Raw genomic sequence first — 25,427 nt, 5'->3', positions numbered from 1 at the left:
AATAGTGGTAAAAATAAAATGATTGATACCAATGTTATTTATGATTAGATTCTGTACTGTTTCTTATTATTTTACGCCCACATCTACCCTCGACGCACCCCACCCAAAATTTATATATTCAAAGATAATATTATAGTAGACATTACTTTGAAAAGTTTATAATTTGGGCGCTGGCCCCCAAAGTAAATTGAGCGGTACGAATGGCCGCGTCTCCTTTTTTAATCCTTTTAGTTGGATAAATTATTATTGCAAGGCAATTTTTGCTTAAAAGTTCAAGTTTAATTGTATGGCCTCATCTTCAGATACGGTTGGAATTCCCACACCGTTTGTCGTAGACGCACTATCAGAAGTTGGAAAGAGCTCCTCTGGTTACGTTCACATAAGAAACCAACAACGTAATGGCAAGAAGAGTTTAACAACTGTACAGGGACTCAGCGCTGAGTTTGACTTAAAAAGGTTATTAAAAGCTTTCAAGAAAAACTTCAGCTGTAATGGAACAATAATTGATGATCCAGAGCATGGTCCAATCCTTCAAATTCAGGGAGATCATCGACACAACGTAGCGAGGTTCCTAGTAGGCGAGAATATTGTTAATTCTGACGAAATAAAAATACACGGAGCTTAAGACTTTTTAGGAACCATTCAATTTTCACAAGAGCTGAGTCATCTTAACTTTTTTTTTGGAATACATTAGGGGAGGCTTCTATGTGCAATACTTCATTTTATGAAGCTATTTCACAACTGCATAGATTAATACAACGATCACCACCCTATTATTATTATTCTTTATAACACGTTCAAATATACCTCTACCGGGAATAATTTTAATCTAACTAGTTTAAATAGTAGCTAACGTATTCCTAGTTTGAAAAAAAGTACTATTTTGATGCATTTGAATTTCTATTAATGGTTGCCATTAGAAATAGCAAATACTTAAGTATTTTACATGTATTCCTTTTCTTCTATTTCTGTGTAATTGGGTCTGGTTTTGCGATATTTGAGAGCATAGTTCGACAAATTACTGTTTGTACATTTATCGTAACACCTGCTAAGTTGTTGGGCATGTCTCGATTTAAATCAGGCCTTAACTCCATATCTATTTTTATTACATTTATTTTTCCAAGGTACAGATTTCTCAACCTGCACGACCTCCCGCCTAAAATATGCTGAGGACAAGACGTGATTCACACACCTATCCATAATTTCTAATTCATGTATATTAAAACCAAATAAAGAAATAATAAATTAATAAAATCCAAGAAAATATATGTGAATAAATAATAAGTTTTTTATAAAATTTATTATTTTTTTAAAAGAATATATAATACTTCCATCTCATATACATACAATAATTATAGATATAATTGAGGTTATAAACTCTTCTGGTCTTTTTTTTTGAAATCCAAGAGTTGTATTTCAGCAAGATAAATAGGTATATATTTGGTCTTGAAATCTTTTCGTTGTTATATTGATATTTTTATTGTTATTCTACTATAAATCTAAGTGAATTTAGAAGATGGCAGAACAATTAACTGAAGAACAAATTGCGGAATTCAAGGAAGCTTTCTCACTTTTTGATAAAGACGGTGATGGTAGTATTACGACGAAGGAATTAGGAACTGTAATGAGATCTCTTGGACAAAATCCTACTGAGGCTGAGTTACTTGATATGATTAATGAAGTTGACGCCGATGGTAATGGCACTATCGATTTTCCTGAGTTTTTAAGTCTTATGGCTAGAAAAATGAAGGACACTGATACTGAAGATGAGCTTATTGAGGCATTCAAAGTATTCGATAGAGATGGTAATGGTTTTATTTCTGCAGCTGAATTGAGACATGTGATGACCAATTTGGGTGAGAAATTATCCGACGAAGAAGTCGATGAAATGATTAGAGAGGCTGACGTTGATGGAGATGGCCAGATTATGTATGAAGAGTTCACTAAGATGATGCTTTCTAAGTGATTGGGGGGTTTTGTTACTCTACTGTAAGCCAATATATCTCCGATTTCAAAGTAGTAATTTGCATGTGAAGAGAATATTCGGCTCAATTTTACTTTTTGTTAATCAAAAGAGAGCTAATTGCAATATGGTATTACGAGTTATCAAGAAATTGGTTAGAATTCTTTGTAATACTATTATATTTCTTATTGCTCCTCCCCTTCGCTTCCAGATTACTGCTAGCATTGTTATATTAATCGTCTTAGTTTTTCTCAAGAGTATTAATGGAAGGAAAGAGCCAAACAGTTTAAGAAAGTGCGGTAACGAATCTATGTCATTGAGAATGACTTTAAATAAACATGTAATGGGTCTTATTCTAGTTCATATACCATCAAACTTAAAGGTATCGAATCTATTGAAGCCAATGTTTTCTGTGATTTCTAAGATTTGTGGTTCTTCCTTCTATTATTAATCCATAATGATGATTTAAAAGTTTTTTTGAATGTTGAAAAGTATTAAATTATAATAGAAATCGAATTCAATGAAATGGAGTATTTGATTATAATATTCATCGTTAATTACAAAAGAAAATATCACAATCAGAATAACACTAAGTCATTATTTTTAAAATTAGTGAGTATCGAGTGTTTCTTTTGTATGATTGATATTTATATTTTATTAGAGGGGGAGAGCTTCGGAGATTTAAAATGAGGAAAAAGTTGATTAGTATAACTAGACTTTTCTACTTTTTGTGCATTTGTGAATACTTAGATATTATGTTTGGATTGCGAGTATTTAGGACGTGTAACAGCAGTGAAGTATCTACTGCTTTCATCGTATAAGGTAGATCGAATTAAGATTCCAAGGTCTATTGAACTTTTTTTCTGGCAATTTTGTATTTAAGGTTTAATTAACACCTGTCTGGTTGCCACTTTGGTCTTGCCTATAGGTTAATCTTAAAAGTCCAAATAAAGCGATAGTTAGGATCCAAGGGATAACAGTCATAAGGAGCATAGAATTAGCAAGGGCGTTTGCATTAAGCTGCAGAGTATGTATAGCATGGAGATTATTGGATGATATAATTTCTCCAATTTCCTTCTTAAGCGATGAATCATAACCAAAATAGTTCTGGGCTAAAAGGCCAACAATGGGAGCTCCAAAGATTGCAGATCCAATCGTTTCAAATAGTGAGAATATTGCAAACAATGTCGCTCTATGGTGAGGCATAACAATTTGGCAAAGAATAGGCCTGCTGGCTCCAACTCCTGGCCATCCTGCCATAAACCCAATTAAAATACTGACGAATAAGTAGTGGAGAAAGAAATGACTTCCCCAGGGAATGTATCTTAGTAAGATGACCATAAATATAATTCTTAATAATATAGCAGTTTGAGCCAATGCTTGTCTTCCAATCCAAGGATGAATGGATTCAATGTAATCAGAGGCTTTCCCCACAAATGGGGAAATCAAGATCGCAGAGATCCAACTGGAGGAGTAGACCGTTGTTGCCAATAAAGGGCTTAACCCACAATACTGCAACCACATCATTGTAAAATTTAAAGAGTGTCTTGGAATTCCGTTCACAATACCCATCACCAACATCAACCAAGCACTTTTATTAGATATTACATACGAATAATCATCCAAAAAGCCCTTCATCTTTTCATATGATAACTTATCAAAAATTCCCCTTATTTGCACACTTACGTGGGTAATATATGCATGCTCACCGGTATATGACATAATTTTCTTGTGGCCACTCTTGCCGCCTTTTTGTTGGAATGCATGTTCAATGCATGACTTATATAGAAAAATGGAGAACAAAAAGGAAAGGAAGGAAAATGTGAGAAGGGCCCATGTAAAGTCAAAGTAATGCCCCATAATGTTTGAAGTGGCGGAGATACAGAATAGTCTTCCGATATTTTGAGAGAGAAAAAGGTTCCCAAAGTGTTCACTTCTGCCAATGTTATTGAAAGTTCCAATTACTGACTGTGTGAGCGGTCCCATGAGCGACAAAAAAGCTCCCATGAAGCAAAGCAGAATAAGCATTTGCAGAAAGTTTGAGGCAAATATCATTGAAATCATTACCATTCCCCATCCAATTGTAGTTACCATCATAAAGTAGGCAGGCCAAATTTTTAAAAAATTAATGTTTTTTGAATACCGTAGAAGTTGGTTTTCTTCAGAAGCCTCTGACCTGTCTGAAACAGTCCCAGTTTCGGATTCCCCTCCATATTCGCTTTCACTTTCCATCCCGCTTCCACCTTTACTCCCATCCTCTATATTTCTATAACTAACTTGCGTAAATTCCGCGTCCCTATCACCTTCCTCTAGGGAAATTAAGTTCTTGTGGCTATTTTCAAGTTGTTTATTAGTGGCACTTATTTGTCTGTCACAAATTATTCCGCTAATAATTGTGAATAGTCCCTGTGCAAATTTCTGGGCAAAAGTTAGCATTCCCAGAGATTTTGGCGAGAGCCCTATGGAACTTTCTAAAAATTTATAGTTTGTAGGTATTAGCTGGTCAATACATCCATGCAGAGAGGAGTAAGCATAAAGACTTGGTATCAATTTTCTGTACAAGCTATCATTTGTATCGCTTTCAAAACATGTTGTCACAAAATCTTTTTCTTGTTTTAACTTTTGATAAGATTCAGACCTAGATCTTTGGGATTTTGTGGGAGTTGATGCTGTTGAGGCTGTTCGAACACTCATTCCTGACTATTTATCCTTTATTGCGTAAATTAGGCAGTTTTCACTATTTTGGATGCATGCATGAATATAAAAATGAACTGCTTGGGGATTAAAGTAAATTAATTTGTGTGTGTGTGGCCAAAATCTATTTAGCTTTTTTAATATAACTAAAACGATCTTGATTAATTTTATTGAAATTTTGGATTATTAACTTGAAAATCTGCTTAGATCTTCTTTCATAGAAATCGGTTATTCTGAATAAAGATTTGTGGAGAAATTTGTTTTTGCTCCTACTCTTTTCTGAAAAAAATAAATACAGCTTTTTCCTTAAACAATTACATAAAAAGTTGTAATCTAATTAAATACCGCCACCTGAATTAATTTTCACACGTAGTATTTTTTTATATATATAAAAATTACTGTTAATCGTTAGTTGCAATAGAAATTATTTTAAAATAACCAAATCTATTTTAGCTTTCAAGATCAGTATTTGACAATTTTGGAGAATTTAAATAATTAAAGAGAGAACAAGTTGGGAATTTGGTTTCCATTAACTTCACATCTCTCTTCCATTGATTAGCTTTTTTTGGTAATTCTTAGAATGAATTAAATTTGAATGTGGACTAAATTAAAGGAGAAATGAAAATAGAAAATATAATTAATTTCAGGGACAAAAACGTATTTAGTTTTCTTACTTGTTTCTTTCTATATGATTTTTGTTTTCTTAATATTAATAAGCCATTAAATTCAAGTGAGAGAATTAAATAATTAATAAACTATTTAACGATAAGTGGCTTTTAAAATATTATTAATGCTATATAATTAAGTTGCTTAGACAATTTTAAAGCTTCTGATGTAATACCCAGTAGATTGAGATTGAATACCGTTTCTGTTAGATTGTTCAAAGTGGAATTGCTCAGGTCCAACTTCAATTTGAATTTCACCAGCAGTGCCGGAAGAAAGTTTGGAAGCATGAATTGCAGCTCTGCAAATAGAACTTATAGGAGAATAGATATCCATTCCGTAGACTTTAGCATCAGATTCTAATCCACAGTTGCTTGGACAAGAAACTAGCTCTCTTTCACCAACTGGTAGTTGGAAAATGAAGCTTGCAGTATCAGAGCAAGTAAGTTGTCTTGGTTTTGGAGCAGCTCCAACGACAAATGATCTTGTTTGAGGAGTATTTTCGTCGGTACTTACTATATTGTTTTTTCCAGCAGCTCCAGTATATTGTTTAAGTCCTGGATAAAGAGCAACAACAAATTCACCGCCAGTATTGCTTATTATACCCATGTGCATAGCAGCTTGACAGATTGAACTCTTTGGCGAATATACTTTATGTCCTTTAACAGGGTATCGACTTTTTGAGCATCCAGCTGGGCACTCAACTCTGAATTTATTAGCTTTTGATGAGAACCTTGCATTATCTAAATTAGTATCACATGTAATTTGAATGGATGGATTAGTTGCATAATTAATACCTCCCATTTTATAGGCAACTGGGAATTCAGACTGACAGGAAGTAACACACTGCCTTCCGTCAATTGTGTGTCTTTTACCTTTAAGTTCTCCACCACCAAATGTTCCTTTTTGATGCCAAGACTTCTCCATAGCAGACTTGACCTCATTTGGAGTGAAGAATTTATCCCATATATTAACATTGGAAATTTGACCTAAAAAGTATTCGCTGTCAGAGTCTGAGCTTCTTCCAATTATTAGCTTAGTCTTGAGATTGAAAACAAATCCTGTGACCTTATTAGCAACTTCGTTACCGTTAATATACATTACAACTCTCTTTTCACTAAAGTTATATGCAACAGTTAAGAATAACCATTCATTAATAGCTGGTGCATATGAAGTTGAAACGGTATCAGAATTACATAATTGATCAAAATGAATAGTATTGTCTCTATCAATATATAATGATATACCCAAACATTCGGTATGCGCCATAATAGTTCTCCAAGTACCTTGCCCACCAGAAATGAGAACTCTTGCAGAGATGGTAAAATCATCCAGAGAGCTGATTCTATCACCTCCTGGTAGGTTTGTGGCATCAATGTAGTCATTCTTTCCACCTCTAAATCCAGGATAATCTGTTGGGCAGACCCATGATAGTACTGGTGGTGAAATAGTTGGAAGCTCTTCATTGATAAGCTGTTTACTGAAGTCATTATCTGTTCTGTTAATTGTTGCTGAGAGCTTTGAAATAGTGTATGACCTTATAGAGGCCAAATCTGAGCCTCTAATTTTTGATTTGGAAGCACTAGTTTCAACACTTCTACTTTGAATTCCATTGTTAAAGCTTCCAAAGTACTGTTTCTGGCCAGATACAAAGGTAATAACGACGTCTCCTCCAACTTCGTCAGTGATAATGCCTGCATGTATGGCAGCCTTACATACAGGGGTATCGTCAGAATAGATATAGCTTCCTTTTATATGAGAAGATGCTTTGGAACATTTTGATGGACATGCAATGATTGCACCTGTCCCTATAGCACCTTTAATACCTACAGGGCTGTCATTACAGTCAAATTGGTACTTATTGTATGGAATAGATGGCAAGATTGATGGGGGGTTTTCAGATAAATAAGCACCGTTACCTGTTGGATCGCCTGATCCTGAGCAGCTCACAACAACATCTTCCTCATGTACACAGTAAATATTACTTGATGAGAAGTGTTGACAGTTTACAAGCTTTTCTTCGTCTCCCTTACATGCAACATCTACCATAAGAATTTGTTCTTGTTCATTTCCACAAACATCTTCACCTCCAAAGTCTTTGCAACTTTTTGTGGAAGCTCCTCCATTCTTGACTCCAGAGTATCCCATTTGTGTACATGCAACTCTTTCAGAGGCACTGGTAAAGCCATCACTACATACTGATCCCCACCCGTCCATGTAAACTTCAAGTCTTCCTGATCCCGTTCTTGAAGGCACACCAGAGGAATCAACAATTCTGAGAGCTCCATGCATTGTATCTTTTGGAGCAATTGAACTACACTGTATAGCAACAGTTGTCATACTATTGGTAGTTATTGGCTCCTCAAAGACACACTGAGCAATATCAATTTCATTTCCATTACATTGCAGTCCAGCAACAGAAATAGGGTATCCTTTTGGAGTACAGACATTGCCTCCGTTAACATATGTACAAGAAGGAAGAATGGATCCAAATGAGTAGCCCAATTGCTTGCAAGCAAGTGTAGCAGCAAGCTCATTAGTTACAGTAGATTCTCCCTTTAAGGAGACGCTTCCCCAAATACCATTTCTTCTGACCTCAAGCCTACCAGAAGATGCTAAGTTACCTGTAGAATCAACAACCCTGACTTCGGACTGTATAAAGTCAATGGAATCGCTCAAATATGTGTAAAAGCTAAAAATTTCACTTCCGGGCTTTGGGAAAAAGTCTGAAGATTCTATGGAGAATGCACCCTTTCCACCAAAGTACATTGGCAAACTTGGGACTATTGTTAAGACTAGTTCCCCCCCTGAAGGAGTTAGGATGTTGTCAAAGACTGCAGACTTGCAGATCGAAGAGGAGGCTGCATGTATTCCTGTACCATAAATTGTTGCAAATTTTTCTGAACCACAATTAACTGGACACTTTACTTTGAAAGTAATTGTAGTAACTGGAGCTCTTGGAACAATATCAATTGCTCTGGTATTGCAGTCAATGTCTTGAGCAGGAGAATTTTCCGATCCAGACAAACTATTCGTTAGTGTTACCATCTGTGAAAATGGTATTCCAATCCATCTCCTAACAGTAAAGTCAACACTTTCGCCATCTTCTGACTGAATTCTAACATATTCACAGTACCATGGGTCATCTAAGGCAGTGTTTGTTAAGCTGATTTCCTTAATTTTTCCAACATCTGCAGCTCTGAAAAGCATCCTCCTCAAGGTTGATGAGTAAAATCCCTGCTTGAGTAAAATCTTATCGCTTTGACCGGCATCTCCCGAAATACTGATTTCTACTCCACCTTTTGTTCCTGCTTCACCACTCTTTCCTGTCATAATACTTGCAGTATATAATTTATTTCCAGTAACTCCATAAGTTAATGAACGGTGCTGAGGTGTAAGTTCCCCATTGCATGAAAATACCCAGTATCTATAGTCTTTAACAACAGTAATCTTTAAACACTTCCACCTCGTATTACTCTTTAAGAATATTCCGACTTGTTGCGGGGCTCCAATATCTAATTGTTTTGTGTTTAAAGACCTAACAGTACCTGTTACTGACGATGAGATTGGAATTGGGGATGTCTGTGTATCATCTCCTCCATATAAAACTATATCTACTTCACTTCTTAAATCAATCCCAGAGGCAACCACTGGAACTATTTCAATAGTATATTCTGCTTCATTACTTGGAGGTGCACATTCAGCAAAGTCTGCAAACCCATCCAATGGAACTGCTCTACAGTAGTCCTTAGAGACTTGCCTTTTCTCTCCAGATAATCCCTCTGAGCTTGCATTTTTAACTAGGCATACTATTACAATCCATGCCAAAGTCTTAATAATCGTACTCACTCTCCTTTTTCCATATTCTGTTTTTCCCTGAGCAGTACTCATCCTCTCTTCAATTATTCTCAACTCTAATTCTTGTAAATAAAGAGTGAATTTCTTCTTTATTTCTTTTTTAATTCCCTTTCACTCCCCTTTTTCTTTAATTACTCTAAATTTAAAGAAAAAAAAGCTAATAAAGACCCATGCAATTTTTTTTGCCAATTTATACAATTCTAGAAAATTCATTCCGTACAGTTATTTTGCAATTATTTTTTCTTAGACATGCATGCACATTAGTAATACACCGGTACTAAATATTTGTCCACAAATGTTATTTTTTTTTTTTAACAACCAGCCATGCATGCAAAAAAAAATGCATGTTAAATTTTTAAAAATTACTTCAAGTGACATTTAAGGAAGTTGTGATGATACAAATAATTATTAGTTTTCAGGGTAATTTTGCTAAATATAAATCAAACTACACAAACCGAAATGAAAAAATTTCATATCATTCTTCTTTTAAGCCTTCTACTTGCTAAAATGTTACCCCCAATAATAAATATTTTCATCTCAAACTAGAAAACAAGTCCGGCGGGCAAGCATGGCGCCTATTGCGTCATTTTGACATGTTTTGTGATGCAAATTAATATGCGAAAACAAGTATCAGGAAAAATAAATAAATAGGGGTAAAAGTCAATGCGCAAAAACTGAGAAATTTGTTGGTTGGGCTAAGATATAAGGTATAACAGTATTCTCAGTTTCTTTACTTTGTTCAAATTTGGAAAAGTTTTGTGTGAAGATAATAGGGTAACTAAGTATTATAAGTGCATAAATAAATAAAAATAAAAGAGGTCGCTGAAAATGTCAGTTACAACAGCATCTAAGCCTCAGTATGATGCTTTCAGAGATGAATATTCTCTTTCTGAAGGACTTTCCTTTGACTCCTTCATATTAGTAAACGATCCAAGATGCAGAAAGCCACCACAAAGAATAATCAAAGAGAAGCCTCTCTCTCCTATACAGCTTTTTTTAAGGCCATTTATGCAGTGTTGTGCTCCAAGAGCTAGAAACGGAAAGAAAATTAAAATCAATATCTCATCATATTCAACAACTACAAGAACTAGTATTGCAAGTATTGAAATACCAAATAATTTTGGAGTCGATGAGGGTGAAGTAGAGAATGCGGAAACTCTCTCAAAGCAAAGTAAAAGCATTATGTGGTATATTTTAGTCCCCTATGAATATGGGGTACCAATGATTACTGAAGCACAAAGACAATACGCCTGCTTATTATGGGGTGCTAAGAATGAATATGGATTAGTTACTACAGAAAAAACTATTCAAAAAATATTCCAAGCAGCCAGTGAAAGAAGAGAGAGTTCTGATTTAATTAAAGAGTATAAGTCAAATCCCGATTTACAGATATTAAAATTACATAGGGATGGGCTTTCTGTTACAGCTGATGAGGCATTTAATGAAATCGTGAGCTATTATTCACCAAAGTATTCCATTCTTGCAATCATTTCAAGAGGAAGGTGCTTTGCATTTTACTCCCAAGCAAGCGAAGATAAAACTAATGTTACATATTTACTGTTGGATGCATCTTCCAAGTACGAAACTGGTCCAAAAGTTTTTGGATTCAAAGATATTAAAAGCCTTAGGGAACATGTAATTAATGAATTTAGTCGTGACCATGAAACAAGATTAAAAGTTTCAGAAGGATTTAGAGTAACGGTATTTCAGGGTAGAGTAATGTGGAATACTGAATTTGATATGCCAAATCCGATTATTAAGAAGGATTTCAAGGAGAAAAATGAAGCCATGATTAGGTTAGGAAGGCTTAATGATCCCAAATTTGATGCTAAAGTCGTATATGGAGAGCTTCAAAAGGCTACTACAAGACCTACTGATCAGGATTACTTCTTCACATACCAAAATAATATGATGAAAGTTACCAAGTAATCATTTTTTAGTATTTTGAGTTAGTTATTATAGCAACCCAAGAAGAAGGTTTACATTCACCATTAATATTTTTTATTTTCATATTTATCTCGGTTAATTCCCCACCCACATTACTTCTTACTACTTCTTCTACCCCATTTCCTAAAATTACTGTGCATAATGGGTCGCCTGGTGATATTTTTATATTCCTTGTCATTATCCCATTTCCATTATCTACGTTTGACAATATCTCTTCAGTAAACTTAATACTTTCAAATGATTGATTTTCAGGAGTATTTGGAAAAGAAAAAAAAATAACTGAAACCCTAATCAATTTTTAGATATTTTATTATATTAGCTGAAAATTGGGTTATTAAGTTCATTAATATTCTTAACTTACCCATTTAAATGAGTCTGTATTGTGGTGTTCTCAAACTTTTTGGAGGAGTAGTACTTCTAAATCACATCCAGAATCAACCAGTCCAATAAAAAGTTACTTCACCCTTCCTTAACTTACCTCCCTTAAAAAATCCATCTCTTGAGTAATATCCTGCTTAATTTATTAATAAATTATATTTCCATGTGTATTTTTTGACTGCACTCTTCCCGCCTAAACTTGAAATTTACATTCAACGGGGTAAGAATTGCCCAATTAAAATTACTCAATTAAGTTCAATTAACTGGAGAAGTGCCAGTACTTGATTAGATGCCTGGGACCTCTGGGGAATTTAATTCTGATGATGGGAAGTCAGTTGGTAGAGTTAATGTTGTTTTTGAGGGACTAAAGAATACAAGTAAGTTAAAAAAAATGGTGAGATTTATTTAAATAGTAATTAACACTCGAATTTTTGTGCTTAACATCTTTCCTTAATTTATTTAGGCCCAAATTTTTTAAATAGTTATAGGCATGTGTTTCAAGGAGAGCATGACTTGAAGAATATTATAATGAAGGCTAAAAATGTACAAGAAGAACTCTCCATGTTGAACGCTTTCTCATCTGTTTCTCATGATGTGAGACCAAATGCGAACAATCCTTTAGACATTGACGTCGTATTTAAGCTTAGAGAGAGCAAGAAAAGATTTACATTCGGAAGTACGATAAACAAGCAAGGAAAGATAGGTTTTGAAGCCTCAGCATTTTTCCCAAACTTATTTGGAACATTAAGTACGAGCAAATTTAGCATAGAGACATTTGGAACAAACTCCAGAGAGCTAAATATAATTCACTTCACCCCAAGAATATTCTCCTCCAATATTGATATGGTATACAATCTTTCAAAGTCAATTGTAGATTACAACAGAAGCTCATCCTATACAGAAAACTCCTTTGGAGGTTTAGTTAGGTTTTCTGACCCGAATAGTTATCACAACCTTACAATCGAATCCAGAATCAGAGAATTTCCCAGGTCGCTACACGAAAAAATTGGTGAAAGGTTACAAGAATATGGTGCTGACAGTTCAAGTGGACTCTTTGGTCATCAAGCTATTCAAACTCTTAAAAATAGTATATGCTATTCATGGAACAGAATCAAAAACAACTATCATGATTTTAAAGAGGGAGATTCTTCCAGAACTGAAGCCAAGAAACGCCCTAATGCTCTGTTCAAAATTAACAGCAGCAATACTATACAACAGCTCAGCATTGAGCTCGCAGGATTTAATGGTGACGTAAGCTTTATCAAGACACAAGGCTTCTATGCATGGAACTCTAAGTTCTCCAGGAATAAAGACAGCGCTAGTTTTCTGAAAAATCCGAGTCTAGATTTTTGCCTCGGATTTGGTTTTCTACTACCTAACTTCATCAACAAGTCTATCTATAAAGTTTCTCTGCATGACAAATTTTTTTTAGGCGGTAATTATGGGGCACATTATTGTCTGCCAGGGTTCGCGCCCAGGTCGGTGGGGCCATGCGCACGTGTTGTGGGAACACAAGGAGAAGAGGAAAACTCCGAAATTAATGAGAATAAAGAGAACTTATATTTAGGAGGGGACGTATTTGTTTCATCGGAAGTGAGGATTTCTCATCCTTTGGATCTTAGCGGAATGGGGACAGATGTGAAGCCAAATCTACAGGCTTTTGTAAGTAGTGCGATTGTTCTTGACAAAAGCGAAAACAGGGAAAAGCGATCATTATTGGAAAGATTTAGACAAAACATTAGGGCAACCACCGGAATTGGTTTTTCTGTTCCCTTAGGTCCTGCTGACTTAAGTTTGTTATTTTCAGCCCCAATAAAGTATAAGAATACAGATATGCTTGAGGGATTCCAGCTAGGTATGAGAATGACTTATGCTCCACTATAGTGACAAAAAGTACTGTTGAACTGAGTTTATAGACCGAATTATGCCTTTTTTTGTGTAGAATTAAAGTGTAATTTAGAATAGGGAGAAACGTGATTTAAGCTAAGTTAAGTCAAATTGATTATTTTCTGCTTTTTCTATGAGATTCATAGCTATTCTTGATAAGTTCTTCTTAATAATGGAAAGAAAATGGACCTTCCAGTCATCTACGGGATATATGTTATTGTATTCCTCAATCAGATTTGTAAATTCTTCAACAAATTTGTTTTTGTTTAGATCGTCATTCTCCTCACCTACTGAGTTTTGCCTTCTTTCCATTATGTCCAGAACAGAGCGACAAAGCTTTCCTTGAGGGGATGCACAGAAACTCTGGTCGATGGATGAGTATTTTTCCCACTTAATTTGAGCGTCCACATTATCTTCCAAAGAAAGAACAATCAGAAAAGCCTTAAACAAATACTCTTTTGCATTGTACTTAATCAAAGAGTTCCCTAGAGCCTTTTTTGCCTCTTTCTCATATATATTAACTGCCTCTAAAAGGCCGTTAACTCCTGGAGCCACTTTGCCAGCCTTCGAAGTTGAATTACCCAGAGGCTCTTCATTACTAGAGAGAGAAAAATTATCTGCATACTTTAAAATACAAGATGAGTAAGCTGTCTTACTGTATTCATCCATATCAAACATGTCAGCAGCCTTTTTATAGTATTCACAACACTCCACATACTGAAAATCACTCTCCAATGACTCTGCAATATTCTTATAAAGCTTTCCACTCTGACTAAACCTCCCGTTTTTATTGTAGAGCTCCACTGCTTTCAAAAAGTATGGGATGGCCTTTTGCAAATCAGACCTCTTCATTATATTTCCACACTCTGTGTAATAGTTGGAAGCAGTGACTAAGTCATTCTGCTTCAGAGAAAGCTCTGCTGCTCTGCTAAAGCATTCGCAACCTTCCGTCCATGCCTTCAAAATCTTGAACTTATTCCCTGCCTCAGAATATAACTGTATTGCTCCATCATAGTCAGGGCCCCCCGATAACAACGATGAAAAAAAACTTGTGGAGCCTTTCCCTGCCTTCTCCGCCCTTCTAAATAGTTCCTGAGCCTCTTCCATATCAAATCATCAATATTCAAAGCTCACAAGCCAATACAATTTTCTTAATCTCTCCTTCCTCAACTTTCTCCTTAAATTCCTTACCTTACTACCCCCAATAAGTGCACAGCTCCCACAAACCTAATGTGCCGCCAACACGCGCCAACTCAGGTTTTATTGAGTCAATGGAGTTACTAGCAGAAAGGTGAATTAAGAGGACGATAGGTAAAGATAATACAAAACTCTGGAAATGCAGAGCTATTTTCTTTCGGAGTGTCCTGAGGAGCCAATTGGTTCGATAGACGTTGTAGCAAGCTACAGTAAGCAGGATATTCTGGGCCAGAATAAAGAGTGCCTCCTGGCACTGACTTGTTGGAATAAGAGTGTGAGATTTTACGACACTCAGATACCTTATGAGGCAGGCTTAAATGATGATTTTAAATACAAATCTGCAAATGAGGCCTTAGAGCTGCCTGGAGAATTACAAAATATCTCAGCCCCAGCTCAAAATGCAGTATATATTTCTACAGGAAGGTGCATACAAAGTCTTCAATGCGAGTATATTTATCTTTCATGCAAGTTTAAAGATGACTCAACCATATTTCTTGGTGGGTTTAACGAGGCTGTAGACGTTATTAATTTGCAAGATTCTCTTTATAGTCCAAGAAAGCTAGTAGGGCACTTGGCTCCTGTAAGGTGTCTTTCCTTGTTGGAAAAGAGTTCAATGCTGGCTAGTGGAGACTGGGATGGAGAGGTCATATTAACCAGTGTTAATGGAGGCAGTTTTGGCTCTCAAATTTCCAGAATCTCCCTTCCCGGTAAGGTATTTTGCATGGATTACTCATACGATGAAGAGTGGCTCTTGGCTGGTGACTCCCTTAAAAATATGAACTTAATCAACTTGCGAAAGCTCTCATCTGGTATAGAGGCTACATCTCCAACTGAAGTTGTTCCCAACTTTATGAAGTACCAACTACGTAATATCTGTGCAAACAGACACAAAGATGTGTTTGCCACAAGCTCTATAGAAGGAAGGGTGCAGATTACGAGTGTAGAAAAGGCTTTAAAGGGAGAAGTCAATAGTAAGGAATGCCCTAAAGATAATTATGCATTCAAGTGTCACAGAACTAAGGATAACTCTATGATGACTGAAACTATCTACCCTGTCAATAGCGTGTGTTTTCATCCTCAATTTGCAAATGTTTTAGCTACAGGAGGAAGTGATGCGAGCGTTTTTCTTTGGGACACTAGTGCAAAAAAACGACTCTGGAGGAACTCAAACTTCCAGTTGATTGACTCTGATAAAAATCTTATCCGAGTATGTAATGAGGGTATATCATCTTTAAAATTCCATCCGACTCTTCCTTACTTAATTTCTTCGTGCTGTGACACTTTCGACCAGTCCTGCAGACTCAGCTCCGAAACTAGAGACCAGGCCAAAAACGGGTCTAACTCCACTCCAGCTCAGAGGTCTTCCATCATATTCCACTCTGTTCATGGAATTAAACCCCTAGAATAGTTACTCTGTTATAAACATACTTGTTTTTCAAGCTGTTCTTCTAAACCTCGAAAAATTGTTACGTGAACCTCGATATGTATATTATTCCTATAAGTTTCCCTGTTCAAAAGTTCACCATACTTCCATTCAAGTTTTCTACAATATAGATTCTGTTCAATCCAGCATTTCTCATTGTCTGCCCTTTTCCATATACTGGACACCATTCATCCTGATTTGAATAATAGCACAGCAATTTGACCCATATAAAAGTAAATGAAGTGCCTAGTTTCGTGTGTTACATAAGACCCAAAATTACGGCCAACAACACAGTGCCATGTTGGATTATACTTTCTGTCAAACTCCTTTTTTATATATGCTGCTATGTCCTTTTCTACATTATGTCGCTCAATAGCTGCGGCTGCACACGAAATGGCATCTTGTTGCATCTCGTCAGACATATCTGCATTTTTTATGACTGCCTTTTTTTCACTCATCGTTATTTACTCCTAATTTTAATATTCTTATTTTTTCCTTTTTTTTTCTTCCAGTCCTTACAAAATTTTTCTTGTAAAATTTACATACACTCAGATCTAAATTACAGACGTAAAGTGGGTATGTTTTGGCGCCTATTTTTATATTGGAAATTATTTTATTTTTCCATGAATTCAAAATAGAATATTCATTAATATTAATACATATATTCCATTCATTTTAATGTCTTTTAAGATTTCAAAAATTTCTGTAAATATAAATGCTTGAAACCAATTTAGAAAATATTTGTAACCAGTAATCACGAGGATATTCTTTCATTTCCTATTATTAGTTCAACTTAGTATGGTTGTATTATCCAACCAAACGACTTGGCTCGATTCCTCCGAGCCACCACTGAGGAAAATGTGTGTGTATTTCGAAATTGTCTATTATAACTTCGTAGCAGCCGCTAGACCCTCTTTGTACAGAGCATCCACTACTTTGTTATCTCCAATTGTTACAGTCTTCCACTAGGTCATTTTTCATCCACTAGTGTGCCTAGATTATAGCGAAATTCATACATATTAGCATTCGAAAGCTATTCCTGCATGCGCATTGCAAATAGAAAATAAAAAATAAAAAGATAACTACCACGAAATGTGGGGAGGAAGCAAAGGTATTGGAATTACCGCCAATTCGGAGTCTAACATAGCTTAAGCAATGATATGAAATAAGGGAAAGGTTAATGGTTGAAATACCAATAAAGTCAATAGTATGTGTTGAGATTCCGGGTAGAGTAGAGAATTTGGATAATGCAATTTTCGCTTTAGGAGGTATGGAAGGAATAGAAGAGTCAGTAAACACAAGTGCTCCAATCAAGTTATTGTTTTGTCGAGAAGACCCATATAACCGTCCGATCTGCTCAGATTTTATGAAAAGAACGGGAATCCTTCTACGAAAGTTGAAGTATGCAGATGGGAAGATAGAGTGGAGAGTAATAGGCGATGTTTCACTTCTTCACCAATTTGTCCAAATGGCTGATTTCTATTTTATTCCTCCTCCAGGATTCAGAGATAGGAAAACAATCCACGAAGAGATTAATGAAGAAATCATTGGAACTCCATTCATTCCGCCAGCAGTCTTTTCAAAAGTAACTCATCCTGTAAGTATTAAGTGGACAAGTACCAGTGATAATTTTGATAAATCAACAAATGAGAATAATATTACCTCAGGCATAGCAGATGATACAACAGGAACTGTTTCAGCACTAGATGTTCAGGGGGAGTTGGGAGAAAACGAAGAAGAAATGATGGATGCAACAGAAGAACAGGAAGATCAAATAAAGAACGAGGGACAACAGTATTGGAATGTTGTATTTAAATATTCAGATAGCATAGTTCCAAGCATGCCATTAAAAATATCTTCTAGTATAAATCTGGACAAACAAGCACTAAACACTTTGAAAGAGTTGTTTGAGGAGCAACCATTATGGCTAAGGCCAGTGATAGAATCTAGAATTTCTCCAGAAATTTCAGCTTGGAAAAGAAAATTACTGTTTACACAGGTCTGCTATAATATTAGTGACGGGCCATGGAGGGCGTGTCTCTGTAGACTAGGCTACGATCCCAGAAAAAACCCAGAGTCAAGAATATATCAAACTCTGGATTTTAGGGATCCATATCTCAGGAAAGTTCTGAGAGAAAAGAGGATCGGGATCAACGTAAAAGTTGAGGAGGATTTGGGAGAAACGATTTTAGATTGGCAGTTCAAGGTACCGCCAAAAAGGGGGTCACAGCTTTATCAGCTTTCCAATATAGAAGACAACCACATTAAAAAAATATTAAAAGACGCCGTTCCTTTGGAATCGTGTACAAGGGAGTCAGGTTGGTTTAAAAAGTCGGTAATTGACCAGATCAGAGAGTTGCTCTCACTTAAATGCGAACAAATGAGACAATTGGAAAATAGCTAATGTTATTCTTTTCCTCTCCCGAATTTGCCCGCGCGCTTTCCTTAGATTATCCTGTTAAGTACCAGTATGTTAAATATATACACGCAAAAATTTTTAAAAAAAGGGGATCATTTAGGCTTTAGTTGGATTAATTTCCATAGAAGAACTATTTTGATGTGCATTCTTTGTACTCCTTCTTGAAGCGAACTCTACTCCAGAGAAGCAGCCTGAATCCGATTTCTTAAGTGTGGATGTGGATGCTGGCCTAGTCAAGGTTTCCGAGCTATCTAGTTTCTGGGAACTAATAGTACCCATTGAAGTATTTACTGCTTGTTGAAAGTTGGGTGTTGATTGCGCTGGGTTTGAAGAAGATGTTGACACAGATGTTGCTGAGTTCATGGTCGTTCCAGAAACCTTTCCTGGAGAAACCACCAAATTCGTATTTGGGGTGGAATTAGAGTTAGAGATTGATACTTGTGGTTGGTCAGGTATCATTAAGTTATTAGTTGGGATTTCTCCATTGACCATATTATCATAATGAGAATACACAAAAGAGAAGAAGCTGCCGACTGCGTAATTATATTTGGATATGATGTTTAGAGATATTTCATGGCTTCTTGTTAAGAATTGTTGGAGCTCCTGTTGCACATCGTCATCAATTCTAGTGAACTCGTCCAAAGCATCTCCACATTTTCTTTGAGTTCTGTCCAATTTGGCGTTGTCACTTAAAGAAATGCTCTTTCCAGAATTCATTCTTTGTTGACGCTTCTTTAGCTTCTTTTCGTAGTGAATTCTCTCAGAATATGCGATTCTTCTCTTCACTAGACGTTTTTGGATGCTATTTACGTTTAAAACCATTTCTTGGATCAAGATTTTTACCTGATCGCAATCTACATTAAAGTGTTCCTTCGCTGTTGATAAACCTCCCATACATTCCATAGAGTTCATTAAGCTGCCATATTCAATAGCTTCTTGAGGGAATAGATTTCCAATCCCATTTAAAATCAACTCTCTAGAGTAGCATAGATTCGTCACACTTATAATACTCTTATCTACAGCCATCTGCATCTTCTTTGCAAACTTTAAAACATTATCCAACTCTCCTGTCAAAGACTCTAAAGGGTCATTTGCAATCTTTTTGACATAAAAAATCTGAGCGAAAAAAGAGTTATTTACTTGCTCAATTTAATATTTGTACCTATGACCAGCTTCATCAAATAAGCGTGGTCATTTCCTACTTCGTAATCAACTTACCTTTCTTAAAAACTTCATCATCTTTCTTAAAACAATGGTAAATAAGTCGTAAATACAACTTTATTAAATCTTTATTATTTTTATCTCGATAAGAAAAAAAAGAAAAACAATCCGTATATTGAGCTTGACCGTTTTTTCTTGCTTATCTCCTCTTAATACTCAACTAAAGAGCCTGAACCTTTGGCGGGAATCCTAGCTTCATATCCCCTCTATAAATTGCTTAAAATAAATAATATATATTTATGAAAAAGCTTTAAAAACTTATTGTCTGAATCAATATTTTAAAAAAAATTAAAAAAATTTGGCCTTAACAAGCGAGGAGGGAATACAATGATAATTTATGGAATTCAAAGAAAGAGAAAGGGAGGTTAGGAATTTAAAAAATTTTAGTCAAAAATTTAATTACCTGAATTTGCACCTTTTGAGCTCTATAAAATTCATATAGTTCACTTTTTCACTTGGCACTGCACGTATTCTCACTCTTAATTTAAAAATTGTACATGCAGAAATTGCCTCTATTTATTTGCCACGTTGGGCGCCAAGTTATATTAAATGCCTTTAATAATAAAACAAATGTCTATGTGAAAGGGTTTCTAACTCCAAACGGGAATTTGTTCGATACTATTTCTGAGGGATTAGTGGTAGATTGATCATTTTTTTCCTCCTGCTCGTTTTCGACTATTGCAAGATTGGAACAGGTAGAGGCCATACGGTCAAAAAGTGTCGAAAGATGTTTGGTAACTTTTTCGAGTCCATCACCAGCTTGGCAAAGGAGTTCCGGGAGGAGCTTGACATAATTTGGAATTTTTCCAACGTTTAGAACCATACAAAGCTCGTCAGCAAAAGTTAAACAATTCCTCCTGAATATATTATATTCTGAGCCAGGCCATAAAGGTTTCATTTCGCTTATAATTCTTTTAATATCTCCCCTAGAGAAGTTAGTTCTACCCATTTTAACGCTTTCTCTATAAATATGTATTGGATGTCTTCTTGGGAGATTTACTGTTATACCACTACTTCCATCACTAGTTGATCCAAAACAGTACTCCACTCCATAAACTTCAATTCCTGCATGAAAGGCACCCAGTTCAAATGCTCTGGTGAATCTATTAATGCTTCCACTAATTGCATCTAAATCATATACATTAAGAATTACCATATTGCTTCCAGAATCCCTGTCGAAGCTCTCTCCTCTAAAAATTGATGAGCATCGTGTGGTGTTAGTATTATTATATGTATGTGAATAGCTATCTTTTACATGTAAGTCAGAGCAAGTCATGTGCCTTCTTACATTTGATTCTGAAACATTCTCCATTTGGTCAAAATAATCCACATTTGGCGTTCTCACATTTGTTTTATTTGGGGTTCCATTCAATTCTCCATTCATTCTTGTGTTCCAGTAATTATGAAAGGTAATTGATTATTTTACTAAAATTGATATTATATATGATTTCTGATTTATCTATAGGAAGAAGAAAAAAATCTCTATGTGAGATGATTTCTCTGAATTATATTCTAGTGTGTGGAGTATTGCTTAAACTCGTATATACGTACACAGATCTATTGTTAAAATAATAACTTTATTCGTGTTCTCGTGTTCTTTTTAATTAATTTTATTTATTTCCTCATTTAATACTCTTTCACTCTTGTGGTTTCTTATTTAATATTAAATTTAAAAAAACATGAAACCCACATTAGGCGCCAAAATGTGCGTACCTATATATTTTAATTGGCATGTTTTTATATTAATTTGACGAAATAAATAAACAAGAGGAGAAAGAAGGAAAAAAAGGAATAAGAAAAGGGTGATTTTGAATAATTTGGTATTGGATTTGGTTTGGTTTAGTTTACTTAAATTTGAGAAAGTTTTATACCTCAAATAAGTAACAAGTATTTCTACTATGTTAAAGAAGTTGAGCAAGGAAGACCAGGATAGAATATGTAGCCAACAAGTAATAACGGAATTGCAAGATTGTATTAAGGAGTTGATAGATAATGCAATAGATGCTGGAAGTACCGAGATTTTAATTTCTTTAACAGACTTCGGATCGTCCACAATTGAGGTTTTAGATAATGGGAAAGGTATAGAAGAATTGAATAGAATAGGAGAAAGAGGAGCAACATCCAAGTTGGAGAAGTTTGATAGTATTCATGAAGATTTAAGTACTCTAGGGTTTAGAGGTGAAGGTCTAAATTCAATTATTAATAGTTCAGAAATTGTAGAGATTGATTCAAAATTTGATAATAAAGAGAATAAAGTAGTATTTGAGAAAGGTAAATGTCAAATAGAAAAAGGAGCTGGAGAGGACAAAGATGAGGATTTTGATCGATTTTATAAGTATCGTTTTTCTTCTAAATCTGGCACAAGAGTAAGAGTTGTAGGTCTTTTTCTACCATATATTTCTAGAAGGACACAATTTTTGAGGAATATAAGATTACAAATCAAGTCTCTAATAGCACTAATAGAAGAATATGCGATTTGTTATCCAATGATTAGGTTTTTACTTTCAAACAGAATATTATCAGATACTGAAAGAGAAAAGATTCACAAAAAATTACTAATAGGAACGAATGAAATTAAGCATCAGAGTAGCCAGACCCAAACAGAGTTAATTATGACAAGAGGCAAAGTATCTAGTCAAAAAGAGGTTGCTCAGTACATATGGGGTAAATCTATTCTTGGGAATTCTTTAGACTTTAGACTTGAAGGAGAAGTTTTTGTACCAAAATCACAGAAGATTGACTCAAAAATAGAAGATGAGTCTTTAGTCGGTGGGAGGTGGATAATTTCAGGTTTTATATCGTCACTAGATAAAGGTAGGCCATCTCCAGATCATCAGATATTCACTGTTAATAGTAGACCAGTGGATCCAATTAAAAGGATTTCCCGTGTAATATCGTCAATTCATTCAACACTATCTTCGTTTAATAATAGAAAGCTTTATCCAGCTTTTGTAATTAATATTCAGCTTCCTCAGACTTTATTAGATATCAACGTTACTCCAAATAAGAGGACAATAATGCTTCCAGCAAAGGTTGAGACAGTATTGGCCGAGGGTATCCAACAATTTCTACAGGATTCTTATCAAAATAATATTCCAATCAAGAGAGAAGAAACTATTAAGAGTTTTTATCAGACTAGTATTTTGAATCATTCATTGGAATTTCAAGATACTTACTCTTCAGAAGTTTCTCAATCTCAGACTTCTTCTCTACAAAACCCTAAAGGTGTTTGTGCTATATCTTCCACTGAGTTAACCAATCATTTATCCGACTCAGGCAAAGCTCCAGAGGTCTTTTCGGAGTTATCAGTGCTTTCAAGAGAGAAAAAGAATCAGGATGAAGATGAAGATGAGGATAACATTTCTTTTACTGGCTCAAAAATAGAATATTTAGAACAGTCACAGCCTATAGGAACTAAAAGGCATCGTTTAGAGGAGGTATCTATGAGAGAATTCCATCCAAAGGACTTTTTAACAGCTAAGGAAAAGGAATTAAATATCGAAAAGCCTGTTTTACCCTCTTCCAATGAATATGTAGCAATTAGTAGTATTAAAAACAAGGAAAGGGATAATAACAAGGCTACAGATAAAGCTAAAGTTGCTCTGAATCAATTAGTTTCTAGGAACCCAATAAAGATTCGTCTGAAAAATTGTATTCCAGTTGAATCAGTCATGGAGTTGAGGTACAACAAGACGGAGCAGGAAGGAATATGGAGTCACAGAAAGGATGTTCACGTACGTTTTGGTGGAAGATTGAGTCAAAAAGAGGTATCTAGGCCTAGGAAGTACCTTCTTAATGAGGATATAACTCAGACTATTCATAAAAATGAAAGTGGAGTTTCAGAGTCGAAAGATTCTCAAAATGACCAAAGTGGAAATAGTTGTTTTAACTTTAAGAAGCACCTCTTTAATCAATTGCAAGTAATAGGACAATTCAACAAAGGATTCATCTTAACGAAGCTCTCTGCTTTAGAAGAACAAAATTACGGGAATAATAAGAGTAACGGGGAAAAAGTTTTGGAACCATTTCACATATTTATAATAGATCAGCATGCTTCTGACGAGAAAGCTCGATTTGAGAAGTTAAATAGTGATTTAAGTAATATCCAGACTCAGAAGCTTATTTCTCCCTTGGCAATATCTTTAACTCCGTCTCAAGAACAATTAGTGATTAGTTATAAGGATATCTTTGAGAAAAATGGTTTCAGATTTATATTTGATCATAATAGTGAAATCGGGTCGAGAATCCAGCTTACTCAGTTACCAGTAGTTCTTGGTATTTCTTTGAAACAGATCGATTTCTTGGATTTACTCTCCCAAATCAATAAATACAAAGTTAGGGTGTCTAATATTGATTCCAAGTCCAACCCTTTAGATTTTATACGACGAATCTCATCCACTTCTAGTATTAATATGAAACAGAAACTAGAAAAACTAGAAGAAGAAGAAGAAGAAGAGAAAGAAGACTCCATTTCAGTTTCAGCTGGGGACCAAGAGAATACCAGTGTCACATTGTGGTGCCCGTCAGGTATAGTTCCGAGACCAAGAAAGATTTGGTCAATCCTTGCATCCAAGTAAGTTTGTTCATTTACAAGTTATCTTCTTTCAAGTATTAACCATTCAACTAACTTTATCTTACATATATATATATTATATTATATTTCCCTCTCAATTTTTTTTCTTTCATGATCCACTTTAGAGCCTGTAGAAGTGCTGTCATGATTGGAGATGATCTGAACCTTTCAAAGATGAAAAGTATAGTCAAAACCATGAGTAAATTAAAGTCACCTTGGAATTGTCCTCATGGCAGACCATCCATAAGACATTTGGGATACTTCTCGGCTCTTTGATTGAAGGAAAGAGTCGGAATTTAACTAACTAATCCATTAATTAATTAACGAGCAATTCTACCATTATAATTTCTAAGGAGAACACAAGACAAAGAGCAGTAGTGCAAAGATAAACAGTCAGGACATTGAAATCTTTCTCCTCTCTTTTTCCTACAACTTTTTTCTTCTTCTTATTCCCCCCCCCCCTTCGCAATAAAAAAACAATAAAAATCCATCAACTTTTGCCATGCAAATAATTTGTTTCAATTTGCCCGGGTTAATTTAATAATTAATTCTTATATAATTACGTGTTAGGCGGCAAAATCCTTCAAACATAATTATTTTATTCTAATATTTCCTTGCCAATAATTATTAAATGTAGAAGATACAAGGTCAAAAATTATTAAAAGAAAGAGCTTGTCTAAATGAGACTTGGCGTAATAATTAATAACAAAGTAAAAACAACCTAATAAGTTAAATATAATAATAGTGATACTGGTGCTGATACTAATAATCAACCAATAGCTTAGAAATTAATAAATAGTAAATTAAATACAAGTTAATTATTGTTTGACTTGCAAGGACGGAAAAAGAACAAAAAGGAAAAAAAAGAGGAAAAAAAAAGCAATCTTGGAATTGTATATATATACATACATATATGTATATATTTAGATATAAATAAATATATAAATATATATAAATATATATTTATATCTAAATATATGTATATTAGGAGTTAAGTAACTGCAATTAACACTTTTGCGATAGATAAAACAAGCAAGGTGATTATTGAAGGTGAAATAAAGAAAGAAGTCTCGTTTTGTTTTTTTTTTATCGCAATCACTATTATAATTATCATTCACTAATACCTCTCTTTTATTTCTTTGATTAGGGGAGAAATAATAATTCTTCAAAGACTTTAAACATATTAAAGCAAGCAGCAACTGAG

At 34.9% G+C, this 25,427-nt stretch overlaps 13 protein-coding genes across 13 annotated transcripts; 7 read left to right on the top strand and 6 right to left on the bottom strand.

The window, feature by feature from the left end:
- Nucleotides 1-286: 286 nt before the first annotated feature.
- Nucleotides 287-625, top strand: ELE39_003702 (translation initiation factor SUI1; the record flags this gene model as incomplete). Its single annotated transcript, XM_067346847.1, has 1 exon — nucleotides 287-625. The coding sequence occupies one exon, from the start codon at nucleotides 287-289 to the stop codon at nucleotides 623-625; it is 339 nt and encodes a 112-aa protein (XP_067199638.1).
- An 891-nt stretch (nucleotides 626-1,516) lies between these two features.
- On the top strand, nucleotides 1,517-1,966 carry ELE39_003701 (calmodulin; the record flags this gene model as incomplete). The annotated part of the gene is made up of 1 exon (XM_067346846.1): nucleotides 1,517-1,966. The coding sequence occupies one exon, from the start codon at nucleotides 1,517-1,519 to the stop codon at nucleotides 1,964-1,966; it is 450 nt and encodes a 149-aa protein (XP_067199637.1).
- Nucleotides 1,967-2,848: 882 nt separating this feature from the next.
- On the bottom strand, nucleotides 2,849-4,657 carry ELE39_003700 (major facilitator superfamily transporter; the record flags this gene model as incomplete). Its single annotated transcript, XM_067346845.1, has 1 exon — nucleotides 2,849-4,657. The coding sequence occupies one exon, from the start codon at nucleotides 4,655-4,657 to the stop codon at nucleotides 2,849-2,851; it is 1,809 nt and encodes a 602-aa protein (XP_067199636.1).
- Nucleotides 4,658-5,467: 810 nt separating this feature from the next.
- ELE39_003699 (multidomain extracellular with a signal peptide and the following architecture) lies at nucleotides 5,468-9,211 on the bottom strand (the record flags this gene model as incomplete). Its single annotated transcript, XM_067346844.1, has 1 exon — nucleotides 5,468-9,211. One exon carries the CDS (start codon nucleotides 9,209-9,211, stop codon nucleotides 5,468-5,470), a length of 3,744 nt encoding a protein of 1,247 aa, XP_067199635.1.
- Nucleotides 9,212-10,006: 795 nt separating this feature from the next.
- Nucleotides 10,007-11,107, top strand: ELE39_003698 (uncharacterized protein; the record flags this gene model as incomplete). The annotated part of the gene is made up of 1 exon (XM_067346843.1): nucleotides 10,007-11,107. One exon carries the CDS (start codon nucleotides 10,007-10,009, stop codon nucleotides 11,105-11,107), a length of 1,101 nt encoding a protein of 366 aa, XP_067199634.1.
- A 924-nt stretch (nucleotides 11,108-12,031) lies between these two features.
- On the top strand, nucleotides 12,032-13,387 carry ELE39_003696 (uncharacterized protein; the record flags this gene model as incomplete). Its single annotated transcript, XM_067346841.1, has 1 exon — nucleotides 12,032-13,387. One exon carries the CDS (start codon nucleotides 12,032-12,034, stop codon nucleotides 13,385-13,387), a length of 1,356 nt encoding a protein of 451 aa, XP_067199632.1.
- A 99-nt stretch (nucleotides 13,388-13,486) lies between these two features.
- On the bottom strand, nucleotides 13,487-14,497 carry ELE39_003695 (alpha-soluble NSF attachment; the record flags this gene model as incomplete). The annotated part of the gene is made up of 1 exon (XM_067346840.1): nucleotides 13,487-14,497. One exon carries the CDS (start codon nucleotides 14,495-14,497, stop codon nucleotides 13,487-13,489), a length of 1,011 nt encoding a protein of 336 aa, XP_067199631.1.
- Nucleotides 14,498-14,726: 229 nt separating this feature from the next.
- ELE39_003694 (bub3 bub3 with WD40 repeats) lies at nucleotides 14,727-15,995 on the top strand (the record flags this gene model as incomplete). Its single annotated transcript, XM_067346839.1, has 1 exon — nucleotides 14,727-15,995. One exon carries the CDS (start codon nucleotides 14,727-14,729, stop codon nucleotides 15,993-15,995), a length of 1,269 nt encoding a protein of 422 aa, XP_067199630.1.
- Nucleotides 15,996-16,198: 203 nt separating this feature from the next.
- On the bottom strand, nucleotides 16,199-16,468 carry ELE39_003693 (uncharacterized protein; the record flags this gene model as incomplete). The annotated part of the gene is made up of 1 exon (XM_067346838.1): nucleotides 16,199-16,468. One exon carries the CDS (start codon nucleotides 16,466-16,468, stop codon nucleotides 16,199-16,201), a length of 270 nt encoding a protein of 89 aa, XP_067199629.1.
- A 722-nt stretch (nucleotides 16,469-17,190) lies between these two features.
- On the top strand, nucleotides 17,191-18,414 carry ELE39_003692 (RNA polymerase III transcription factor IIIC subunit tau Tfc1p; the record flags this gene model as incomplete). Its single annotated transcript, XM_067346837.1, has 1 exon — nucleotides 17,191-18,414. One exon carries the CDS (start codon nucleotides 17,191-17,193, stop codon nucleotides 18,412-18,414), a length of 1,224 nt encoding a protein of 407 aa, XP_067199628.1.
- A 111-nt stretch (nucleotides 18,415-18,525) lies between these two features.
- ELE39_003691 (uncharacterized protein) lies at nucleotides 18,526-19,461 on the bottom strand (the record flags this gene model as incomplete). Its single annotated transcript, XM_067346836.1, has 1 exon — nucleotides 18,526-19,461. One exon carries the CDS (start codon nucleotides 19,459-19,461, stop codon nucleotides 18,526-18,528), a length of 936 nt encoding a protein of 311 aa, XP_067199627.1.
- A 763-nt stretch (nucleotides 19,462-20,224) lies between these two features.
- On the bottom strand, nucleotides 20,225-21,034 carry ELE39_003690 (PPPDE peptidase; the record flags this gene model as incomplete). Its single annotated transcript, XM_067346835.1, has 1 exon — nucleotides 20,225-21,034. The coding sequence occupies one exon, from the start codon at nucleotides 21,032-21,034 to the stop codon at nucleotides 20,225-20,227; it is 810 nt and encodes a 269-aa protein (XP_067199626.1).
- Nucleotides 21,035-21,548: 514 nt separating this feature from the next.
- On the top strand, nucleotides 21,549-24,227 carry ELE39_003689 (PMS1 family ATpase; the record flags this gene model as incomplete). The annotated part of the gene is made up of 1 exon (XM_067346834.1): nucleotides 21,549-24,227. One exon carries the CDS (start codon nucleotides 21,549-21,551, stop codon nucleotides 24,225-24,227), a length of 2,679 nt encoding a protein of 892 aa, XP_067199625.1.
- Between the last annotated feature and the right edge of the window lie 1,200 nt (nucleotides 24,228-25,427).

This window comes from Cryptosporidium sp. chipmunk genotype I (assembly GCF_004936735.1).
Source record: "Cryptosporidium sp. chipmunk genotype I strain 37763 chromosome Unknown contig_8, whole genome shotgun sequence".
Lineage (NCBI taxonomy): Eukaryota > Apicomplexa > Conoidasida > Eucoccidiorida > Cryptosporidiidae > Cryptosporidium > Cryptosporidium sp. chipmunk genotype I.
This window is presented reverse-complemented; position numbering and strand designations above follow the sequence as displayed.